The 23,175-nt window shown below is 44.0% G+C and overlaps 1 protein-coding gene across 4 annotated transcripts in view; it reads right to left on the bottom strand.

Moving 5' to 3' along the window:
* Window positions 1-23,175, bottom strand: part of PDE4A (phosphodiesterase 4A) — a 237,722-nt gene that overhangs the window by 83,014 nt on the left and 131,533 nt on the right. The window contains exon 1 of one of the 4 annotated variants that reach the window (XM_075206829.1): window positions 21,690-21,901. The exons of the other annotated variants lie outside the window; for them this stretch is intronic. Coding sequence (XP_075062930.1) covers window positions 21,690-21,796 — 107 coding nt within the window. The 5' untranslated portion in view covers window positions 21,797-21,901. Of the gene's footprint in view, window positions 1-21,689; window positions 21,902-23,175 lie in introns of those variants that run through there. 4 annotated transcript variants of the gene reach the window in all.

Here is a 23,175-nt window from a genome sequence, read left to right on the forward strand (position 1 = left end):
TATATGCTGCGTAAAAGTTAAATGTTTTTGTGCATAGCCATTTATTTCGTTATTCATTTACAGCAAGATTTATTATGATATACCTGTGAACGTCGACTGCTTTGCACGCACCTAAGATACATTTTATCTGGGCCAGGCATAGGCAAACTGGGGGAGGGGGTTACCTAGTGTCTGGAAACCCCCTCCCAGCATGGGGCACTGTATGCTTGAGGTGGCTTGCCCCATGTACATGATGGGGATATGAATTGCCTGTGTTTATGATGTGAATAGGAGGAGTCGGAGAGCAGTCAAGCACTGTCCAAAATTATAGCCACGCCCCCATGCATGCTGGTCACGCCCACTGGCTACGTAGCGTGGAAACCCCCCTCTACAAATCCTGCGTTCGCCCTTGCCAGGTGGGAGATTGTCCATCTCTGGGTATGTACTATATACGTACACATAGCTGCTGATTGGACCGGAGCAGCTTATCCAATCAGGTGTCATGTACAGTACACGCCCCTGGGTCCACTCCACCAGCATAAGGATTCATGCTGCTCCCCAAGCTGGACACGTTAACCCCTTCAGCATTAATGTGGTGTTTCCCCAATGTCACCTGACAACCACCGCTCGTTGTGTTTACTGTCCAGCCCGCATGTCTCCATAGCGCTGTCACTATATGTACATGGCAAATACATAACATTGATTAATTAGCAAGGACCATAATTATTGACTGTGTAATTCATTACTCCCCCGTTGTTTACACAAGAACAAAGTGTCCTTGTTGGTGATATTGTCACCTGCAACCTTCAGTACAGGAAGCCCAATGTCCACCCGCCAACATATACTGTAGATTATATGGATATTACAAGTCACTGAGAAGTCCCGTGTCCGTGTAAAAGCATAAAGGTGTTTTATACAGGTCATATTGATATATCTGTAACAACAGATAATAATCTGTAATGTGATATATCTGTAATAACTTACAGAAGGAGCCTTATACCTGATAATACACAGGTTATCCTGATGAACACTGACGTGGTGACATCAAAACTTGCTGCTTATACAGAGAGCATTCACCTATATTACCACCACATGTGTATTATAAACACATACAGCCAGCAGTAGTCTTAGTGACCGCTGATATATACAGGTAGATAAAGAGAAGACAATTACCGCTGACAGGGATGCGCTGAGACGCTATTTAGGACATGAACATGTAGTCCGGCGAGGAGGGAGAGAAACTACGGACACACAAAGGTTTAGGGACTCATTGAAAAAACTTAGGGTTATATTTACTAAACTGCGGGTTTGGAAGAGTGGAGATGTTGCCTATAGCAACCAATCAGATTCTAGCTGTCATTTATTTAGTGCATTCTACAAAATGACAGCTAGAATCTGATTGGTTGCTATAGGCAACATCTCCACTTTTTCAAACCTGCAGTTTAGTAAATCTAGCCTTTAAACTATTATGAAACTGAAAAACTATTAATACATTGATCATTTCAAAATAATATTTTTTTCTTTATGCTCAGAATTCTAATTTGGAACTTGAGTTGTCTGCTCCACCGCATTCTACAGACATTCTGCGTGTGTGGGAGTTCCCAATGGCCTTTGTCCCCCTTTGACCTGTACACAGAAGTGTTTACCACTGGCCATAACCACTGACAGTAGTAAGATCGCCATCAGAGGGTCCCCCATGCCCCTGTATTTATACCGGTACAATCCCCGTTGTGTTATCGCCAAAGTGAATTTTAAAAATACTTTATTCTTTAAATGAATAATTTTTTTTAATGAATTAATGTTTTAAAACAGTGATGGGCAGCACGCGGCCCTGCCCGCGCCTTCACCCACCTGCGGCTGCCAGATCCTTTCTGATTCATTGTCAGATATATTTGTTATAGCTTGTAACACTTGTTTATAATGCCTGCTGATGTTATTACAGATCATCATCATCAGTTATTTATATAGCGCCACTAATTCCGCAGCGCTGTACAGAGAACACACTCACATCAGTCCCTGCCCCATTGGAGCTTCCAGTCTAAATTACCTAATATAGATACACAAACACTCAGACAGAGAGAGAGAGACTAGGGTCAATTTTGATAGCAGACAATTAACCTACCAGTATGTTTTTGGAGTGTGGAAGGAAACCCATGCAAACACAGAGAGAACATACAAACTCCACACAGATAAGGCCATGGTCGGGAATTGAACTCATGACCCCAGTGCTGTGAGACTGAAGTGTTAACCACTAGGCCACTGTGTTGCCATATTGGTGTCTGTTTTATTAAATGTACCATTTTAACTTATTACTGAGATTAAAGTAATGCACGGCCCTTGTGAAGGTGAGAGGGCCATCCCGCCGCCCCTTCTGAGTATCAGGTTGTCTGCCACTGATTTAAAAAAAAAATATTTTTTAAATAAATACATTTAATCTATGTTTTAATCTTTTTTTTTCCACGTCAGTGGAGCTAAAAGTCCACACATAGGGGGGAATTTAATTGGCCGCGTTACTGTAAAAAGTAATGCAGCCTGCGCACTATTACTGTTATTACGGTAATAGTGCGCTTAAATACCATTATTAAGGTAGAATCAACGTCAGCTTTTGCTCGCAGCTCAGAAAGCCATGTTAAATTTACCGTAATAATGGTAATAGGTTTAACGCTGGACTTCTTGGGGGGGGGGGGGGCTTGTAGTTTCACAACATCTGGAGGGCCGCAGGTTGGACAAGCCTGGTCTAGTCAATGTTACCAAAATGCAGCATGTGAACAATTACCCAGAACTGCCCCATGATTTTCTATAAATACAAAAAAAGGTACAGCAAGTGTGCTTGTAATCCAATCATTGACCCATAATAACTAACACAAACAAAATGCTGTGTTCATGGGGGTAGATTTATCAAACTTTCTACAAAGGAAACATGGAAGTGTTGCCCGTAGCAACCAATCAGATTCCAGCTATCATATTCTAGACTGTACTAGCTAAATGATAGCTAGAATCTGATTGGTTGCTATGGGCAACAGCTCCACTTTTCCTTTTTGACTTTAGACATTTTAGTAAACTTACCCCTTGATGTAATGAGTCTTATTGACAAAATTGTTGTAATAAGCAGAATGTGCTCAAACCCTAAAAATGAACGAGTGATTCACATTGGCTGCAAACACATATAAAGTGCTGGTGCGAATAAATGTCAACCGCAAACCTCACTTCACGAGTGTCAATAAAACGGTATAATAAGGATAAATCTAATGTAAATAATGAATACAAAGCGAAATCTGACTGCATTGTAGCATCTGAATGGTCCATTCATGATAACGCTGAAGGTGGAATGTTGCAGTGAAGCGACTATCGGAGGAAAGGGAGAGAAGACGGTAACTTCCACTGTCGGTGCACCGTGCACAATTCATCATCTATTTATTTATATAGCGCCATCAATTCCGCAGCGCTGTACAGAGAACTCACTCACACCGATTACAGGCAGGGAAGGGTTACAGGACGCGCTGTCACAAGGTTAAGCCGACAGCCCAGCCACAGCCACACACATAATGCACAGCTGAGCACACAGGCTGCGTCAGAGAGAAGGGATTTCGGGGGGAGGGAAGAGATCCCTCTTATGTGTCAGTGACACAGGAATATGACGCAGGTAATAGGATTTGCAGGTTGTCCTGTATAACTCCTACAGGATTCCCCTAGTCCACAAGTCCACACCCATAGGAGATTGTTTAGTCAGGGTAATGCCAAGTTTACTAATTCCTTTACTAAATGGTGATTAACGGTGAGGTAAACGTTCAAGATGCATCGGCTCAAACTGGAACTAAATGGCAAAAATACAAAATAAACATTATTGTGTGAAACACATAAACCAGGAACTCACACTGACTGGAACCAGTTCTACACTCTCATCTCCTGAGCTGAGTATATTATTACAGCAAATACATAAATAAATAGGATAATATATATATATCATCATCATCACCATTTATTTATATAGCGCCACTGAATCCGCAGCGCAGTACAGAGAACTCATTCACATCAGTCCCTGCCCCATTGGAGCTTACAGTCTAGATTCCCTAACATACACACACAGACAGACAGACAGACAGAGAGAGAGAGAGAGACACTAGGGTCAATTTTGATAGCAGCAAATTAACCTACCAGTATGTTTTTGGAGTGTGGGAGGAAACCGGAGCACCCGGAGGAAACCCACGCAAACACGTATATCTATCTATCTATATCTTATTTCTAAATCAAAAGCGTAATCTCTTAAGAGGTAATTGCAGTACATATGTCATTTTTAAACAATGCTCCCGCCACCCCGCTGAAACGTGGGGGTTTCGTGCCCGCGAGTGCCGCAGCGCTTTCTGTTCAGGGGCGCGTCAGACAGCGCTGTCAGATTGCAGGCACTGACCATAGTGCTAGGGGTACAGTGCTCTGTACATTTGAGCAGCTCCTGATTTGTCAATCCCAGGACAAGAAGCACTCCGAACAGAAAGATTGGACCGCTATAGACGGTAACAGGCCACAAGGGGCAGAATCCAGTAATTGAAATTGAAAACAGCAGCACCACGGTTAAAAGCAGACTGATAATCTAATGAAAACATAACACATTGTGTGCAAAAAAAGGGGGGAATCTACAATGCACAGGCTGACGCGTTTTACTTCTGAAAACATTACTTGCCTACCTAAAGCTTCCACCAGAAGAAGGGCACCAGAGGAATCCTTACATGGCTTATAACACAAGGAACATCTTGAGCCTGGCTTACAGTACTCATTGTCCTAGTGAGGCTGCTCATTTAGATTGGACACTAAAATAAGTCATTTATTTATGCTGCATTGCCCATACACCCGAAGTAAACCGTTATGACTTATTTCAAGTCTGCATGACCATTCCTACAGTCAGATAGAGTTATGTGCTTTTCCCAAGGTCCCTATAAAGTATATTGGAGGGATACAGACAGCACTGGTGGTGGAGCGTGAGAATTTATTAAAAAGGAAGGAGAGGTCATGTCTATTCGGTGGGTGGTTGGAGAGCCACAGGGCCTCTAAAGTGCTTTGTTCTAAATTACAACTAAACTAAAAAAATAATAATACAAAAAGGCACCAATTCTTGTGCTAGGTCCAGACTAACGAAATACCAGTATTTTTACTCTCCACCACTAGCGCTATCGAGTTCTTTTTCTTTGCTGTGTCCAAAAACACATGGAAAACTACAACACACTGACTTGTAAAACATGATGTGTGTGTGTATTTCAACACATATTTTAAGGTTTGTTTCACAAGGGTCAGAGCACCTTTTATCATCATCCTTCATCTGTTCCCAGTGAGTGAGTGTGAAATAGAACAACCTGCAGCCAATCAGATCACCGGAATGTCTACAGCAGCACATGGTATTTCAGGAGATGAGACAGCTGAGGTTATGCCAGTGACCTGTGCACAAGTGTGACTGTGTAAAGGAGAATGATGGCTGTATGTGATAAGGGCAGTGTCATGATGTGAGGAGGGGGATGGCGGCAAGCGGAAGCCACAAAGTAAGGGGGGGGGGGGATCAACTCGTCGAGCGCGATGTGTGCACGGAACAGTCCATGGAGTCAAATCGCCTCCGTGTTCTGACTGAAAACCGCTGCTCGTTTTCACTCCCGGCCCGTAGCGGTGCGCAGAAAAATGAGCAGATGCGTCTTATGCGCGTCCAAACATGGAGGCGATGTTCAGCGGCACCCTGCGCTGAACCTGCGCCTACGAGTTAAGTTGGGAGAAAATCATCCGCACATTTGTCTGTCTCTCACACACTGCAGAGAGCCAGGCTAACCCACAATTATATTATTATGTTCCCACCCCAGAAACCATCTAACCGGCTGAAGAGGAACATTTATATAGGAGAAAGAAAAGAGACAAAAGGTTATAGGAAGTTTCTGCTGGGGAACAAGAACCAAGTAAGACATTGAGAGACACTTAGACATAACAGGCTTGTACACTCGGCACACAGCAGAGATGACGTCTGTTTGTGCCCATGAAGTGCCGGTCACGCCCCGGTCCACACAGGCTCCCTCCCATTGATGGTGACAGTATTGACGTAAGGTGTACCAGCCAGGACAATCCTCTCATTGTAAAGTTAGAAGCAGGGCAACGGATATTGCAGACTACAACCCCCCATCAAGACCTGCAGCAGCGAACAATGAGCGACACTGGCAGGGAGAGGACTGTCTAACAAATGCCAATACAGCCTGGTATAGTGTGCCAAGCTCTAATGTACTCAGCCATGCAACACTGACATACCACCACTAGCAATAACACAAACAAGCACAGCTTTTCTATTTGAATCTAACAGAACATAAGACAAGTATATGAAGTTTATTTTCCTCTCTGCACATCTTCACATGGTGTCATTATCTTAATGACAAACCAGAACTCTTCAACCCGGAATTCATCATCATCATTTATTTATATAGCGCCACTAATTCCGCAGCGCTGTACAGAGAACTCACTCACATCAGTCCCTGCCCCATTGGAGCTCACAGTCTAAATTCCCTAACACACACACACACACACACACACACACACACACACACACACACACACACACACAAACTAGGGTCAATTTGTTAACAGCCAATTAACCTATCAGTATGTTTTTGGAGTGTGGGAGGAAACCAGAGCACCCGGAGGAAACCCACGCAAACACAGGGAGAACATACAAACTCCACACAGATAAGACCATGGTTGGGAATTGAACTCATGACCCCAGTGCTGTAAGGCAGAAGTGCTAACCACTAAGCCACCGTGCTGTGTCTGTGGATATTTTAACACTGGGGTAAATCAATGGCAAGACTGTTCTAATCTACTATGAGTGTGACGTTATTTGCAAATGGCAGAATATCATCATGAAATTTACTTTATGGGGTATATTTACAGCTCATACCCTCTGTGTCACCCAGTTTGTCTGCCCCTTTAGATTGTAAGCTCTTGTGTCCAGGACGCTCTTCCCCTGTGTCCTCCTCCTCCTTTTATTACATATGCTCCCAGCACACCAGCTTTGTACTGCGCCTCCTCCCTGCGTTCTTAGCCCTTGGCCTCCACACCTCCCTAGCCGGCCTCCACACCTCAATCAGTAGCTCTGATCCTGACCTACGCCCATGCTCCTGGGCACACACCCAGCTTGTGCTGATCTGCTCCCTATTCTGTCCCCCACTTCTCCCGTTTCTCTTTCAAGTTATACTGAGAGGCTATAAGCTGCCTTGTACCTCATTGCGGCTTGTTTGGTTATTCGTAGCTGAGTGTTGTGTCTATATTGCATTGTCCTGTAATATAAGCATGCAGCTGCAGGACCTTTATGGCACCTTATAAATACAAGATAATAATAATAATAGAAATGAAGTTTCCTGAAACTGGCGATGCAATGATTACACTAATCCGTCCAGTCTGTCTTCATTCTTGTGCTAAACTAACTTACATTTCTACATTCACTGCAAAGAAGTATTTTAATGTACAATAAAGTGGTCATGGCTATTTTAACAGACATACAAATCATATTGAATGCATTAAAAATATGCATTTCTGCAAAATCACATAATGCCACACTTGCCAACTTTGTTTTGTTGCCCTCCGGGGTGTGGTGGGAGGGCGGAAGGGGGAGGGGGTGTGGTGGATCGCATAATTTTGGCCTCACCCCATGACAAAACCAAGAGGCGGGACCAAAATGACGAGATTCACTGTGAATCGCGTGATTGAGCAAACTTGCCAACTCTCCCGGAATGTCCAGGAGACTCCCGAAATTCGGGTCAGTCTCACGGACTCCCGGGAGAGCTGGCAAATCTTCCGCATCCCACTACTGGCACCCCAAAATGACGCGATTCGTAGTAAATCTCAGCATTTTGGCGACAAAAATGCTGTTTTGTTGCGGGGGCGGGGCCAAAATGACGCGTTTGGTCGCGCCCAGCCCCCTCCCGCCCTCCAGTCAGGCCCTGTCCCGGAAAGAGCTATGAGAAAGTAGGCAAGTATGTGATTGAGGCTCCCAATGGGCAGGGTGCGGGAGACTTGCCCATTCTCCCGGGCGTCCCACCTGGAATTCCGGACATTCTGGAGCAGCGGGCAAGTATGATTTAAGTACCGTTTAAATATACCATGCTGGGGCCGCTTTGATTTCTCCTGCCACAAGCCCTTCATACATTTAGCGATGGCCATTTTAACAGAGAAAACCGCTATTTTCTCTGTTTTAATGGCTTGTCACACTTTGATACATAGACCCCTCAATAATTTGCCATTTTCATTGCTTTGTAAATAATATAGGTCTTGATAAGACATTCTAGGATAAGTACTGCTGCTGTATACGTTACTCGTCTGCATAATTATAGCAGAAAACTTGCAGCAAATTGGGTGCCTACAAAAAGTCTACAGAGAAGAGTTACCAGCAATAGTATGAATTGTGCTGCATTGGTGTGGATGGGAAAGTAACATCTCATGACTTCCAACACAGATCTGTGCGAAGGACATTGTCAAATACCAGCCAAAATAAGCAGACATGGTACATTCCTCTCTTGTCTGGAGAACAAGGTTATGCTCATATTCCACTTAACATTTCCTTTATTCTGTCAAACTGCACCTGTCTCATAACTGTGTAAATTCTGGAAAACCAGGTACCCTGCCTCTGTATTGCAGCGATGTCCTTTGTATATGTAGAAGATTGTTTTCTCTTTATTGTACTTGTGTCCTCCGTATATTAAAGTGTAAGCTTTGCATGAAAGGAGACTCTTGTCTCAATTCCACCTCCTGACCGTCTTATCCATCGACTCCCCTTAATTTGATCTTGGTTCTGCTGTCTCTCACCACCCCTCCCTCTTAGCTCTCATGGGCAGGGTCCTCTCTACCTATTGTCCCACATCATCATCACCATTTATTTATATAGCGCCATCAATATCACAGCGCTGTACAGAGAATATTTTTGACATTAAGTCAGTCCCTGTCCCATTGGAGCTTACAGTCTAAATTCTCTAACATACACACAGACTAGGGTCAATTTGATAGCAGCCAGTTAACCTACCAGTATGTTTTTGGAGTGTGGAAGGAAACCTACACAAACACGGGGAGAACATACAAACTCCACACAGATAAGGCCATGGTCGGGAATCGAACTCATGACCCCAGTGCTGTGAGGCAGAAGTGCTAACCACTATGCCACCGTGCTGCCTATATATGGCGGGAGGGTAATGACTTTGTAACTTGGGAGACCACTGTCGTGTTCTGGTGACCTATGACAAGTCACTGAACCAGTGACAAATAAACGTCATAGCTCCATGTAACTTCGTTATAAAAGGCTAATAATCATGTATATAGCTGTCATGCTTGGTTAAGGACAGTGATGACGGATAGGACTATCCCGTTTTAGGAGCTGCCAGGAGAACAGTGATTCAGTTTTAGAATAAGAGACCACGTCAGGCTGGTATCATGTTCTTCTTTTAGGTGTTCTACTGTCAGGACCTTGGGCCTGATTCATTAAGGATCTTAACTTCAGAAACTTCTGGACTCATGACCCCAGTGCTGTGAGGCAGAAGTGCTACTCACTAAGCCACTGTGCTGCCCGTATGTCTGTCTACTGTCTGACTCCTTCGTACATCCGGTCACTTCTTCTGCTGCGCTCTGTGTGAGCCCCCATAGCATTGCTCACACTCATCTGTGCTACTTGTGACTTGCTTCTTGTATCCAGCGCCACCGAATCTGTGGCACCTTATAAATTAATAAACAATAATACTCATCCGATTTAGGTCTGTCCTTTGTACTTTAGAGTGTAAGCTCTGCATGAAAATATTCAGTTTCCTCAGTAGTCCCTGTCTGCATATTAGAGGTTCTGCTGTACTGTGGCATCTGTTTGCCTTAGACCAGGCCTGTCCAACCTGCGGCCCTCCAGGTGTTGTGAAACTACAAGTCCCAGCATGCCCTTCCAGCTATCAACTGCTTGTCTACCGGCAAAGCATGCTGGGGCTTGTAGTTTCACAACACCTGGAGGGCCACAGGTTGGACAGGCCTGCCTTGGACTATGGCCCTTCACATGCAGAGTATAAAGCTCTTTACGGTTCAGGCTCTTCATCCTCCCAATCTATATTAAACAGGTGGACTGTAAATTACAAGGTAAACTCTCAGGACAAAATTTAACACCTCTCAATACTTTCTCCTCTCTCCGTAATGTACTTGTATCCTTTTCCCTCAGTGGTTCCTCCTTTCCTTGTATCATGCATGTGTCCTTTATTATTTAGAGTGTAAGCTCTGCAGGTCAAGATTCCTTTGAGCAGCAGTTTCTCATGCCCCCGTAATGTCAGTTTCTCATGCCCCCGTATTGTACCTATGTGTATTATTTACTTCCTTCCATCTCTGTATTATACCGGTGATCTCTGTAGAGTACAGTTCTTCCTGCTCTGTATATAATCTGCTTCTCCTCCAGATACCTCTCAGTAGGATCTCCTGATTCCTCCCTGCTGTCTAAGCTCAGACATGCACAGAAATGCACTGTGTTTGGTAAAGGATTCTCGGCCGCTGTACATGTCTCACGTCCCTCCCGGTTATAATCAATTTTTATTGTCAAATGTCCTTTGTCAACATCGATCTAATTACATCATAAGCTTTAATTAGGACACACCACAAGGAAGATACACACAGCCTGTGGGGAAGATACCAGGGGGTATGTAGACAGCACTATTATTATACATCAGCCACGGAATAGGGGACGGAATATGCAGTAAAAGGGGAATCATTCAATATTGCCTGTTATAAAATAACACAGAATAACTTTTATAAATATGTACGTTTTAGTAGCCTATTTGAACTAAAGATCACAACGATAAGGGTGCAGGAGGAAGCATTTTTGAATGAACATTATCTGTCTGACAAACTGACCATACGCCTGTTGATGGCGTCAGACAAACCGGCCATACGCCCATTGATGGCATCAGACACAATGGCCATACGCCCGTTGATGGCGTCAGACACACTGGCCATACGCCCGTTGATGGCGTCAGACACAATGGCCATACTCCCGTTGATGGCGTCAGACACACTGGCCATACGCCCGTTGATGGCGTCAGACACAATGGCCATACGTCCGTTGATGGCGTCAGACACACTGGCCTTACGCCCGTTGATGGCGTCAGACAAACTGGCCATACCCCTGTTGATGGCGTCAGACACACTGGCCATACGCCCGTTGATGGCGTCAGACACACTGGCCATACCCCTGTTGATGGCGTCAGACACACTGGCCATACGCCCGTTGATGGCGTCAGACACACTGGCCATACGCCCGTTGATGGCGTCAGACAAACCGGCCATACGCCCGTTGATGGCGTCAGACACAATGGCCATACGTCCGTTGATGGCGTCAGACACACTGGCCTTACGCCCGTTGATGGCGTCAGACAAACCGGCCATACGCCCGTTGATGGCGTCAGACACAATGGCCATACGTCCGTTGATGGCGTCAGACACACTGGCCTTACGCCCGTTGATGGCGTCAGACAAACTGGCCATACCCCTGTTGATGGCGTCAGACACACTGGCCATACTCCCGTTGATGGCGTCAGACAAACTGGCCATACGCCCGTTGATGGCGTCAGACACACTGGCCATACCCCTGTTGATGGCGTCAGACACACTGGCCATACGCCCGTTGATGGCGTCAGACACACTGGCCATACGCCCGTTGATGGCGTCAGACACACTGGCCATACGCCCGTTGATGGCGTCAGACACACTGGCCATACGCCCATTGATGGCATCAGACACACCGGCCATACCCCTGTTGATGGCGTCAGACACACCGGCCATACGCCCGTTGATGGCGTCAGACACACTGGCCATACGCCCATTGATGGCATCAGACACACCGGCCATACCCCTGTTGATGGCGTCAGACACACCGGCCATACGCCCGTTGATGGCGTCAGACACACCGGCCATACCCCTGTTGATGGCGTCAGACACACTGGCCATACGCTCGTTGATGGCGTCAGACAAACTGGCCATACGCCCGTTGATGGCGTCAGACACACTGGCCATACGCCCGTTGATGGCATCAGACACACTAGCCATACGCCCGTTGATGACGTCAGACACACCGGCCATACGCCCGTTGATGGCGACAGACACACTGGCCATACCCATGTTGATGGCGTCAGACACACTGGCCATACGCCCGTTGATGGCGTCAGACTGGCCATACACTGAGTACCAAGACTCTGCTAGAAGGACACAAATCTCATCCGATTTTGTCTGTCCATTGACCACCTTCCTTAAGCTCTCATATCATTACAGAATGTGACGAGACATTGGGCTGACTTTAAAAATAGTTTAAAACATGTCTTGAATACAATGGTTTACATTCTAATATGCTACATGCCAATATGTACTTGTGGCTTCCTTAGATCAAGAGACTTTGTTAATATGTCATGAAAACTACTTTTTGTTCACCATTAAGGTGGTGCCAGTTTCATGTAATTTTGAGTGGCTATAAAGCCCTGTGCACCATGTAAAATCTGGAATGGCTTCATATGCCCAACATCCATACTTTCTTGACTGTTTCAGTATCTTGTTCCACATAACCAGATCTGACAGGTACGTAGTGAGAGCCACGGTGATGGTTCTCCGGCAGCAGAAGGACGTCCCAGCCAGCGCTCGGGACCATCGTCCTATAAGACGTTCTTCATACTTTGCAGCATGAGCACTTCTGGACATATAGGGGGGTATTCAATTGTTAGCGTTAACGAAAAAAAACGAGCGCTAAAAAAATCTTAGCGTTAATACGGTAATTCCGCGAGTAAAGTACCGTATTAACGCTTTTCGCGCGCAATATTACCGTATAAACAGTAATATTTTTTGAGCGCTCGTTTTTTTTTCGTTAACGCTAACAATTGAATACCCCCCATAGACTCAGTCGTTGCACACAGACTCCTGCAGCTCTGCACCTCGGGGAAATTGGAAGGTTTCACCCACTCAATTTACTAGGAACTATTGACATGACTGAGGCACATTCAGGGCTGTCTTTCCGACTGGGCACACTGGGCAGGTGCCCGGGGGCCCATCGGGCAAGGGGGCCCAAGGCAGGATGAAAATAAAAAATCCTGTAAAAAAACAAAACAACAAAAAATAAAACTTACCTTTTGCGGTCACCTGAAGAGAAGGGGATCAGATTCGGGGAACAAGGCGATTGAAAGGTAAGTTAAGGGGGATTTGATTCACTAGCTGAAGGGACGCTGAGTGATAACGTGTAGAAAAAAGTTATTTTATATATATATTATATGGGCCCTAGTGCACTGCTTTGCCCAGGGGCCCATAATGTTGTTAAGATTGTCCTGGGCACATTGTGTTCCTAAGTGCCTTGTGTATTAAGAAGCAGCCATTGTACCTCGTGCCTTTATATTATTTTAGCGCCATGTCTGCTTCCACAGTGAATAAAGCTATAGGTATGCTGTAAATGAGAAGGTGAGCGGGGTCCTTCTGTTCCGCTCACTTTGGTAACGGCAGACATCCGAGCTGACCCTATGTCCCTGGAACAATGTGCAGAGGGACACTCTATCCTCTCAGGCACTTACTGGAGGAAGCACCGTACAATGGGACTTATTTTATGCTTCTTTAACAAGCTCAGATTTGTATATGATTTACTAATGGTCAATCAACTATTTGTGACGTGAATGTTTCAGTACCTATATTTATTGCACGACGGTACCACCGAGTGTTTTTCTGCACAGTTATATAAATGGGGCTATACACGGTCTGTTAATTACTGACTTGTTTTGTAGAATTCCAATTTCGTCCTTGTTTTACAGAAGAAATCAACAATTTCCAAGGTTAGCCTCAAAACAAGACTACTGTATATATACTTCACACTTGTTAGTACTCAGGAAATACTAAACCGACTTCAACTAAACCACACGTCGCACACACCTTACCTGCCCCCTAGTCACACTTCTTAATACATAAGGTAAATATTTCATATTGTCCCTACTTCCACAGAGGACTAATTCTATCCTTCCTAATACAGAGGATGCAGAACATACACTTCATCTCCTAGGATACAGGATAAATACCTCCTCCTAATACCCAGAAAAAATACAGCACCATACACATTTCCATTACGGTATATTAAATATATGCACAGGTCTGTTCCAATAAGGTATTAGCCTCCCCAGTCTTATGAAGATGGAGACCCACAGATTTATAGAAAGGGGTCTCCACTTACTATACCAAGGTGGTCGCTGATGAGGTCTACTGGCTGCTTCTCATTGAGCCCATTCATGCCGTCAAGTGGTGAAAATGATGGTAGCTACTAGGGATGGAAGCTGCACAACTCACAAACAACAAACTAAGTGCAGGTGGTAAACATGACTCCTCCTGGTTCCCTAAATGTATCCAGCGTAATAACAGCAGCACAATAATACAGACCTATCCTCTCCTCCTAATACACAGACATCACGACACAGACCTCTCCCCTCCTCCTAATACTCAGGCATCAGGACACACTGACCTCTCCCCTCCTCCTAATACACAGACATCAGTACACACTGACCTCTCCCCTCCTACTAATACACAGACATCAGTACACACTGACCTCTCCCCTCCTCCTAATACCCAGACATCAGGACACACTGACCTCTCCCCTCCTCCTAATACCCAGACATCAGGACACACTGACCTCTCCCCTCCTCCTAATACCCAGACATCAGGACACACTGACCTCCCCCCTCCTCCTAATACACAGATATCAAGACACACTGACCTCCCCCCTCCTCCTAATACATAGAAACCAATACACAGACCTCTCCCCTCCTCCTAATACAGAGACACCAAGACACAGACCTCTCCCCTCCTCCTAATACACAGACATCAGGACACAGACCTCTCCCCTCCTCCTAATACACAGACATCCGGACACAGACCTCTCCCCTCCTCCTAATACATAGACATCCGGACACACAGACCTCTCCCCTCCTCCTAATACACAGACATCAGGACACACTGACCTCTCCCCTCCTCCTAATACACAGACATCAGGATACAGAACACAGGCAAGGATATCATAGGCAGCTATAGACCGGTAAGGTAGAAGTTCATTTATTGTCACAGTGCAATAAAATACAGAAAGACAAACATTTGTAAAAGTTAACAGATCATATATCTGTGAGCAAGATGTGGAGAGTTTATTCATCAAGCAAGGTGCGTATCATACTGGCCATAAATACTGTGATATAGCAGCATGTATGACCTGAAATTGACGCAATGTGCAACAACGTTACAATGCTGCCTATAGAATCGTTATTAGGCATGTTTGTAAATGAGATAAAAAGATGACCTTGGCTGACCTCTATGGTCTGTGTGTACAGTCACCTGCTTACTGCACTAACACTGACTATGGAATCAGCCTCATCAGGGGGCTGTACAGAGTACCGATCAGGTGCATGAACATACCTGCCACATGCAACAAGTTTTCAGGATGAGATTATTTAAATGAGGAGTGGAGAAGGTGCATTTAGTAAGACATGGCCAAAAGTTTTGACAATGACACAAGTATTGGATTCACAAAGTTTCCTGCTTCAGTGTTTTTAGACCTTTTTGTCAGATGTTACTATGGTATACTGAAGTAAGATTACAAGCATGTCATAAGTGTCAAAGGCTTTTATTGACAATTATTTTAAGTTTATGCAGAGAGTCAATATTTGCAGTGTTGACCCTTCTTTTTGAAAACCTCTGCAATTCGCCCTGGCATGCTGTCAATCAACTTCTGGGCCACATACTGACTGATGGCCGCCCATTCTTGCCTAATCAATACTTGGAGTTTGTCAGAATTTGTGGGTTTTTGTTTGTCCACCCGCCTCTTGAGGATTGACCACATGTTCTCAAAATTTCGATGTTTTGATCCCCCCGAGCCTCTTAGTTATCACTTTTGCCTTATGGCAAGGTGCTCCATCATGCTGGAAAAGGCATTGTTCGTCACCAAACTGTTCTTGGATGGTTGGGAGAAGTTGCTCTTGGAGGATGTTTTGGTTCCATTCTTTATTCATGGCTGTGTTCTTAGGCAAAATTGTGAGTGATCCCACTCCCTTGTCTGAGAAACAACCGAACACATGAATCTCACATGGTCTCAGGATGCTTTACTGTTGGCATGACACAGGACTGATGTTAGCGTTCAACTTTCCTTCTCTGGACAAGCGTTTTTCAAGATGCCGCAAACAATCTGAAAGGGGATTCATCAGAGAAAATGATTTTACCCCAGTCCTCAGCAGTCCAATTCCTGTACCTTTTGCAGAATATCAGTCTGTCCCTGATGTTTTTCCTGGAGAGAAGTGGCTTCTTTGTTGGCTTACTTGACACCAGGCCATCCTCCAAAAGACTTTGCCTCACTGTGCATGCAGATGCACTCACACCTGCCTGATGCCATTCCTGAGGAAGCTCTGCACTGGTGGTGCCCCGATGTCGCAGCTGAATGAACTTTAGGAGATGGTCCTGGTGCTTGGGCACCCCAAAGCTTCTTCACAACTATTGAACCTCTCTCCTTGAAGTTCTTGATGATCCGATAAATGGTCGATTTCGGTGAAATCTTACTAGCAGCAATATCCTTGCCTGTGAAGCCCTATTTGTGCAAAGCAATGATGACTGCATGTGTTTCCTTGCAGGTAACCATGGTCAACAGAGGAAGAACAATGATTTCAAGCTCCACACTCCTTTTAAAGCTTCCAGTCTGTTATTCTAACTCAATCAGCATGACAGACTGATCTCTAGCCTTGTCCTTGTCAACACTCTCACCTGTCTTAACGAGAGAATCACTGACCTGATGTCAGCTGGTCCTTTTGTGGCAGGGCTGAAATGCAGTGGAAATGTTTTTGGGATAAAGTTCATTGGCATGGCAAAGAGGGACTTTGAAATTAATTGTAATTCATCTGATCACACTTCATGACATTCTGGAGTACAGGTACTCCTCACTTAACGACCTAGTTCCGTTCCTACGACTAGGTCGTTAAGCGAATTGGTCGCTAAGTGAGTACAGTACTGTTATATGCACCTACATGTATTGTAATCATTTTTATTGATTCTGAATGAAGAAATAGACTAAAGAAAACTGTATTTTGTTAGTTTGCTTTACATTACATAACACTGCATAACAGAAAATAAACATGTGTACAGTAAAGCTCTACAAACAGCAGCAATTATAACAATGAGGACCCAGGGAGAACCTGGTCGTAACTCTGAGTGGTCATTAAATGGGTAGGTTGTTAAGTGAGGAATACCTATATATGCAAATTGCCATCATAAAAACTGAGGCAGCAGTGTTTGGGAAAAATAATATTTGCGTCATTTTCAAAATTTTTGTCCCTGACTGTACAGCTGGACCACCCATCGCTAATTTAGGTGGATCCATAACTAGCAAAGGTATGTTTCCTGTTAAGCAGTCAGCTCCAAAGACCAGGCATGGACATTAGCCAATGGGAGCATCTGTGAAAGAAAACTCCCAGGGGTATATTTACTAAACTGCAGGTTTAAAAAGTGGAGATGTTGCCTATAGCAACCAATCAGTATCTAACTGTCACTTATTTAGTACATTCTACAAAATGACAGTTAGAATATGATCGGTTGCTATAGGCAACATCTCCACTTTTTCAAACCCTAAGTTTAGTAAATATACCCCCCAGTGTATGTCGGCATTGTTTGTCTCTGGCTGCTATTGGTGCCCTGGGTACACAGGAATGGTGCCGTCATTAGCCAAAAAAAGTCTAAGAAAGTAAAATAAAACTAATAGACAAGAGGATAAGTGCGTAGCATTATATTAATCTGACAGTTCATAAAACATCTGAACATTGTTTAAGTAAGGTGTAATCTAAATCTTAAATAACAGATGTAGAAACAGGAGTTTAAGGGCCATTTATTCCTTTAGTTCGTTCCTTAAAGAACCTTCTTTTTAGATAACACACCCAAATAGCTCCAGGTGCTGCATAATTATAGTTTAACAATCTCCGAGTCTCAACAGAAGGTTTCAACCCATACAATAAAACAATTATTAAAAAAAAAATCAATCAGACTTTTATTTATCCAATTAGTAAGCTAAGGATCCATAAAACAGACTTGTTATGGATCATCTACAAAACCCAAAAACTTGGACTGACAACCTCCTTTTAGGACTTACAACTGGAAGGTTAAAAATGTGGCTTGTTATAGATATAGAGACTAGGAAAAGTCTTGTTGCGGGGAGAAAAAGGTTGTGTGCCTACCAGTAAACAGAGAAACATAGATTAAACAATCCCGTCCTGTAAAATGAAATGTGGTCTCTCCACCTACGTCTGAACTGGGTGGACTTGTACACTTGGTTCATGCTTAGTAAAGAATGACCTCAATTCCTTCCATCGATTGGCCAAAATGTCATCGGTGCATTTGCAGAAAAAGTGCCTAATATCACAAAACAATATTTGCACTGCAAGGTTTCACTTTGGCATGTTTGTGAATGACCTTTACTGTGGTGCAAACATCCCAAACTGCAGGAGTAGGGAAGTGAGCGGAGGCTGCCGCTATGTAGTTTAAACCAATATTCAGGACAATGCTGCCTACTCACTGGGAACCTGAGGCATGAGCCTAGGTGCACAATATGTGGAGACAACTGCTGATTTACAATGTACTGTGACAACAACAACAAAACCTGACATAAATACAGCCTCTATAGTCACTATACTACTTATACTAGTATATAAAACATTAGATGCAAGTCCAAGCGGTCTGTGAGCGACGTCTACGGCAGTCACATCATATACCTGGTACAACCATGTATTAATCTAATTGTTGATAGGATTTTCATCCATCTCAAAGCAGAAGAAGCTGATCAACTCTTGAGGCTAGATTTACTAAACTGCAAGTTTGAAAAAGTGGAGGTGTTGCTTATAGCAACCAATCAGATTCTAGCTGTCATGTTGTAGAATGTACTAAATAAATGACAGCTAGAATCTGATTGGTTGCTATAGGCAACATCTCCACTTTTTCAAACCCGCAGTTTAGTAAATATACCCCTAGAGTTGAGAAACGCGTCGGTCAGCTTTACTAGATCTCAGGGAATGTAAATGAGACATCAGGCGGAGACGTAGAGGGTCCCGACAGCTACACACAAAACCTCATATACTGGATAATCAGGTCCGTGGACATGATCGTCTGTGGTTATCTCCTACTCAGCAGAGAGAAACGGGTTCAAGGGACTAAAGGCCAGATAACATTACGCCCCTTCCCACAATGCCATTGGGGAAATCTACGTTTGTTGCTTACTGTACAGGGGGCTCTATGTGTCAGGCTGTGAGGATTACATCATAGTTGCCCACTCTCCTGAATTCCGGGCAGGTCTCCCGGACTCCCGGGAGACCAGGCCATTTTCCCGCATCCTGCCCACTTCCAAGTGATGTGATTTGCAGCTCTCCGCCCCCTACCGTCCTCACACTTCACCCCCCTCTCCGGAGTCTCCCGGAGGGATAAAAAGTTGGCAAGTGGGGATTACATCTCTTCATTGACACTATTATATCCAGATGTCTGCTCCGCTCGGTATGTAAAGGATTCGACAGTACAATATAAGAAAAGAATGAACCAGTTTCCAGCCTACAAATGAGAACATCGCTGCAAGCAAAACGTTCAAAATTCTTCTGAGAAATATTCCCCTCATTTGGCATTTAAATATTACATGTTTCTCTGGCAGAGTTTGGCCTTAAATGTTCCCAGTCATTCCCCAAACACCCCGACACACGTCAGAATAAACTGATGTCATCCCAGCTTCATTCATAGACCGTCAATGCCACAAACTGCGAAGTTACCAATACAGGGTGTAATGGCAGAACGGCGTGGTCACAGGTAGAGATCACTGTGGCACAACGCTGTAAATAACCCTTTATTAAAGCCAGGTGGCTATAATATAAATAGTGTACGAGAGCCCCGCTCCATCTTACACCATCTCCAATGACATGTTTCAGATACAGGCTGCCCTTACCGACGACTGGCAGAGCGGGTATGTGCCTGTATGCCAACCTGTGCCGAGCGTCACCTCAGAGAGACTTCCGGCAGATACAGTGGGTATTTTATATTGTAACCAGGAATAGCAGTGTATTTAACAATAATTAAACACAATAAATCACAGAGGGCACTGGTTAAACATGTATAGCCGTACTTTATAAACATTTGTAGGCAGAACTAAACATTTGCAATCTCAAGGTCTGCTATATGTGTGCGTTACTTTACAGCCTTTAATGCACATTCTCAAAGTGGATGGTCTGAGACATCATGTAAGTGAATAGGCCAGTACACACCGACACAACGCTTGCGTGACATCATTTTTCCATATTGGCTTGCAGTGCAGAGAAGCGTTAGATGTGTGGTGAAAATATAACAAAGTTCCAGGGAAACTCAGACTTAGCGCTTAGAACGTACGTTTGACCGCGCTGAGGAGAAGCTCTGAGATTAGCGCGCAATGACAACTCAAAGGTTTCATCCATTGTGTTTAACCAATTTTCATAAGCGCTACGGAATTTGCTGCCACTATGTAAATAAATGTTGATGATGAATGTTGATGAATTGAAAGTACTACTAGTTTACCATGCAAAACTCCCTCTTTAAATAGTCTATGTAGGTTCCTTTTATTCTATAGAAGAGGGCCATACAGCTTTATGGTATTGTGTCAGTCTCCAACTAAATGGTCTTTGAAAAATAACAAATCGTGGGCTCTGTATACCTATGTGATGGTTCTCATTCCTATATAACAGTAAATACAACATACCCACGTACAATGAACAAAACATATTCAGAAAGCGACAACAACCTAAGATAAAGATAAACACGTGTAGACTAATATTATACAAGAGTCGCCTAGAGGACAATGTATATACATCTCTGTGTGACTGTATAAATATAGAGAGCTGGGTTTACTTACACCAAGTCACGCATCTACAGACTCCAAGGAAAGTGTGTATACACATAGTCACAGATAGTCCTAGCTGTTCCATATACACACACAATAAAGCACAGATTCTCCTTAGAATCAGTAGCTATAATCAATTATTATCCCTGTGTTTATAATCCCTAATTTTGTTCTCACGATTTTACCCATCACAATAGTGTTCCCCGCTTGCTAGAGTGTAAGCTCTGCAGAACATGATATTCTACTAAGGATTTCTCCTTTTTCTTTGACAGATAAGACCTAGGGGTATATTTACTAAACGGCGGGTTTGAAAAACTGGAGATGTTGCCTATAGCAACCAATCAGATTCTAACTGTCACTTTGTAGAATGTACTAAATAAATGACAGCTAGAATCTGATTGGTTGCTATAGGCAACATCTCCACTTTTTCAAACCCGCAGTTTAGTAAATATACCCCCTAGAAGTTACACACGACAGAGGATGCATAGCAAGACGTACTGATTTAGTACGCTGCTCATCACACTATAATAGCGGTACAGGGAAATCCAGATTATAACTGACTCGGCTGTGTGTCTGCACTCGTCACAGGAGGAGAAACGTATCATTATCCTGGAGACACCAAGTCTGTCCCTATCCCACCTGTGGTGACAACGTAGAATCCTGTGTAATTCCCCCCCGTTCCATCACTTAGTCACCAGCCACCAGCTCTGCCCCGGGTCACCTCCACAAACACAGTGACACCTCTTCATATGTCCCTGAAATATGAACTTTCTTGTATTCAACATTCTCAGCCTACACCAACCTCACAGACTTCAGCAGCCGGTGTTTCTTGATGTCCTCCTCGCTGAAAGAAAAATGCATTCTGGGCGTCCTTGGAACCCACAGGGCAGACCGGCTTCTAGAGGGCATAGAGTGTATGGGGGTCCTCCGCGGTACACCCGGGGACAGAAGTATATTAAAAAAAAAAAAAAAAAAAAGAGGGGGAGAAAGTTCCTTCTTCTGCAGTCACACAGACTGAACTGGCAAAGTCCTAGCAGAGTGAGGCGCACACACACAGGCTGTACACACCTCCTCTGGGCAGTAGGGGATAGAAGTCCTGGAAATGGATTACACGGGAGGGCGGAGGTCCTATTATATAAGAAGGTTGCTCCAGTCCTGTTAACCCCTTCAGGGGAGGAAGGAGAGAGTGCTCTTTAATGCCAGAGGTTTATAAATACATCTCAGTGATGCCTTAATGTTCTGTGACGTGACAGCTCTGTGTACCTGCAGAACCTCAATGCACCTGTGACACCAGGCTGACACTCTAGGTATGAAGGGGCGAAAAACTTAGTTTAACCCACCTGTGATTATATATATATATATATATATATATATATATATATATATATATATATAATTTTTTTTAACTATTTATCAGGCGCTGTAAATACCTTTTTCACACCTTTCCAGTTCACATACCAAAGCAGGCAATCTCAATGTAACAGGTGCAACGTGCCCTAATTCTCTATTTATCATAGTCCAGACACAAAGAACTATTTCCCATGGGTCCATTTTGCTCTATGTGTCCATTACTTTAATTAGGTCCATTACTTTCAATGAAGTCATTACTTATATTGGCTACAGCAGTTTAGTAACGTTTTAAACCTTTTTTCAAACTATTTTTTGTTTTTTTTACTTTTTTGACACAACATTCCTTTGGCATAATATAATGCAAGACTGTTTTTAACAATGGCTCCCACTCATCATCATCATGATTTATTTATATAGCGCCACTGATTCCGCAGCGCAGTACAGAGAACTCATTCACATCAGTCCCTGCCCCATTGGAGCTTACAGTCTAAATTCCCTAATATAGACACACAGAGACAGACACAGACTAGGGTCAATTTTGATTGCAGCCTATGAACCTACTAGTATGTTTTTTGGAGTGTGGGAGGAAACCGGAGCACCCGGAGGAAACCCACGCAAACACGGGGAGAACATACAAACTCCACACAGATAAGGCCATGGTCGGGAATCGAACTCATGACCCCAGTGCTATGAGGCAGAAGTGTTAACCACCGTGCTCCCATTCGCACTACGTTATAGACGTCATACACATCCATGACGTGCTGACAAAGAGCATTATGGGGCAAATTTGACGCCGCTGCTTACTTTGAAGATCAAAAGGTGTCACACCATTGCGCTAAATGTGAACTTGTGGGCCGAAGAAACACAATTTACGCAATAAATAGATATATAGACTGCAGTGTAGGTATATATCGGCTGAGCTTAGTAGATATCCCTTT

This window comes from Mixophyes fleayi, chromosome 4 (genome assembly GCF_038048845.1).
Source record: "Mixophyes fleayi isolate aMixFle1 chromosome 4, aMixFle1.hap1, whole genome shotgun sequence".
Lineage (NCBI taxonomy): Eukaryota > Metazoa > Chordata > Amphibia > Anura > Limnodynastidae > Mixophyes > Mixophyes fleayi.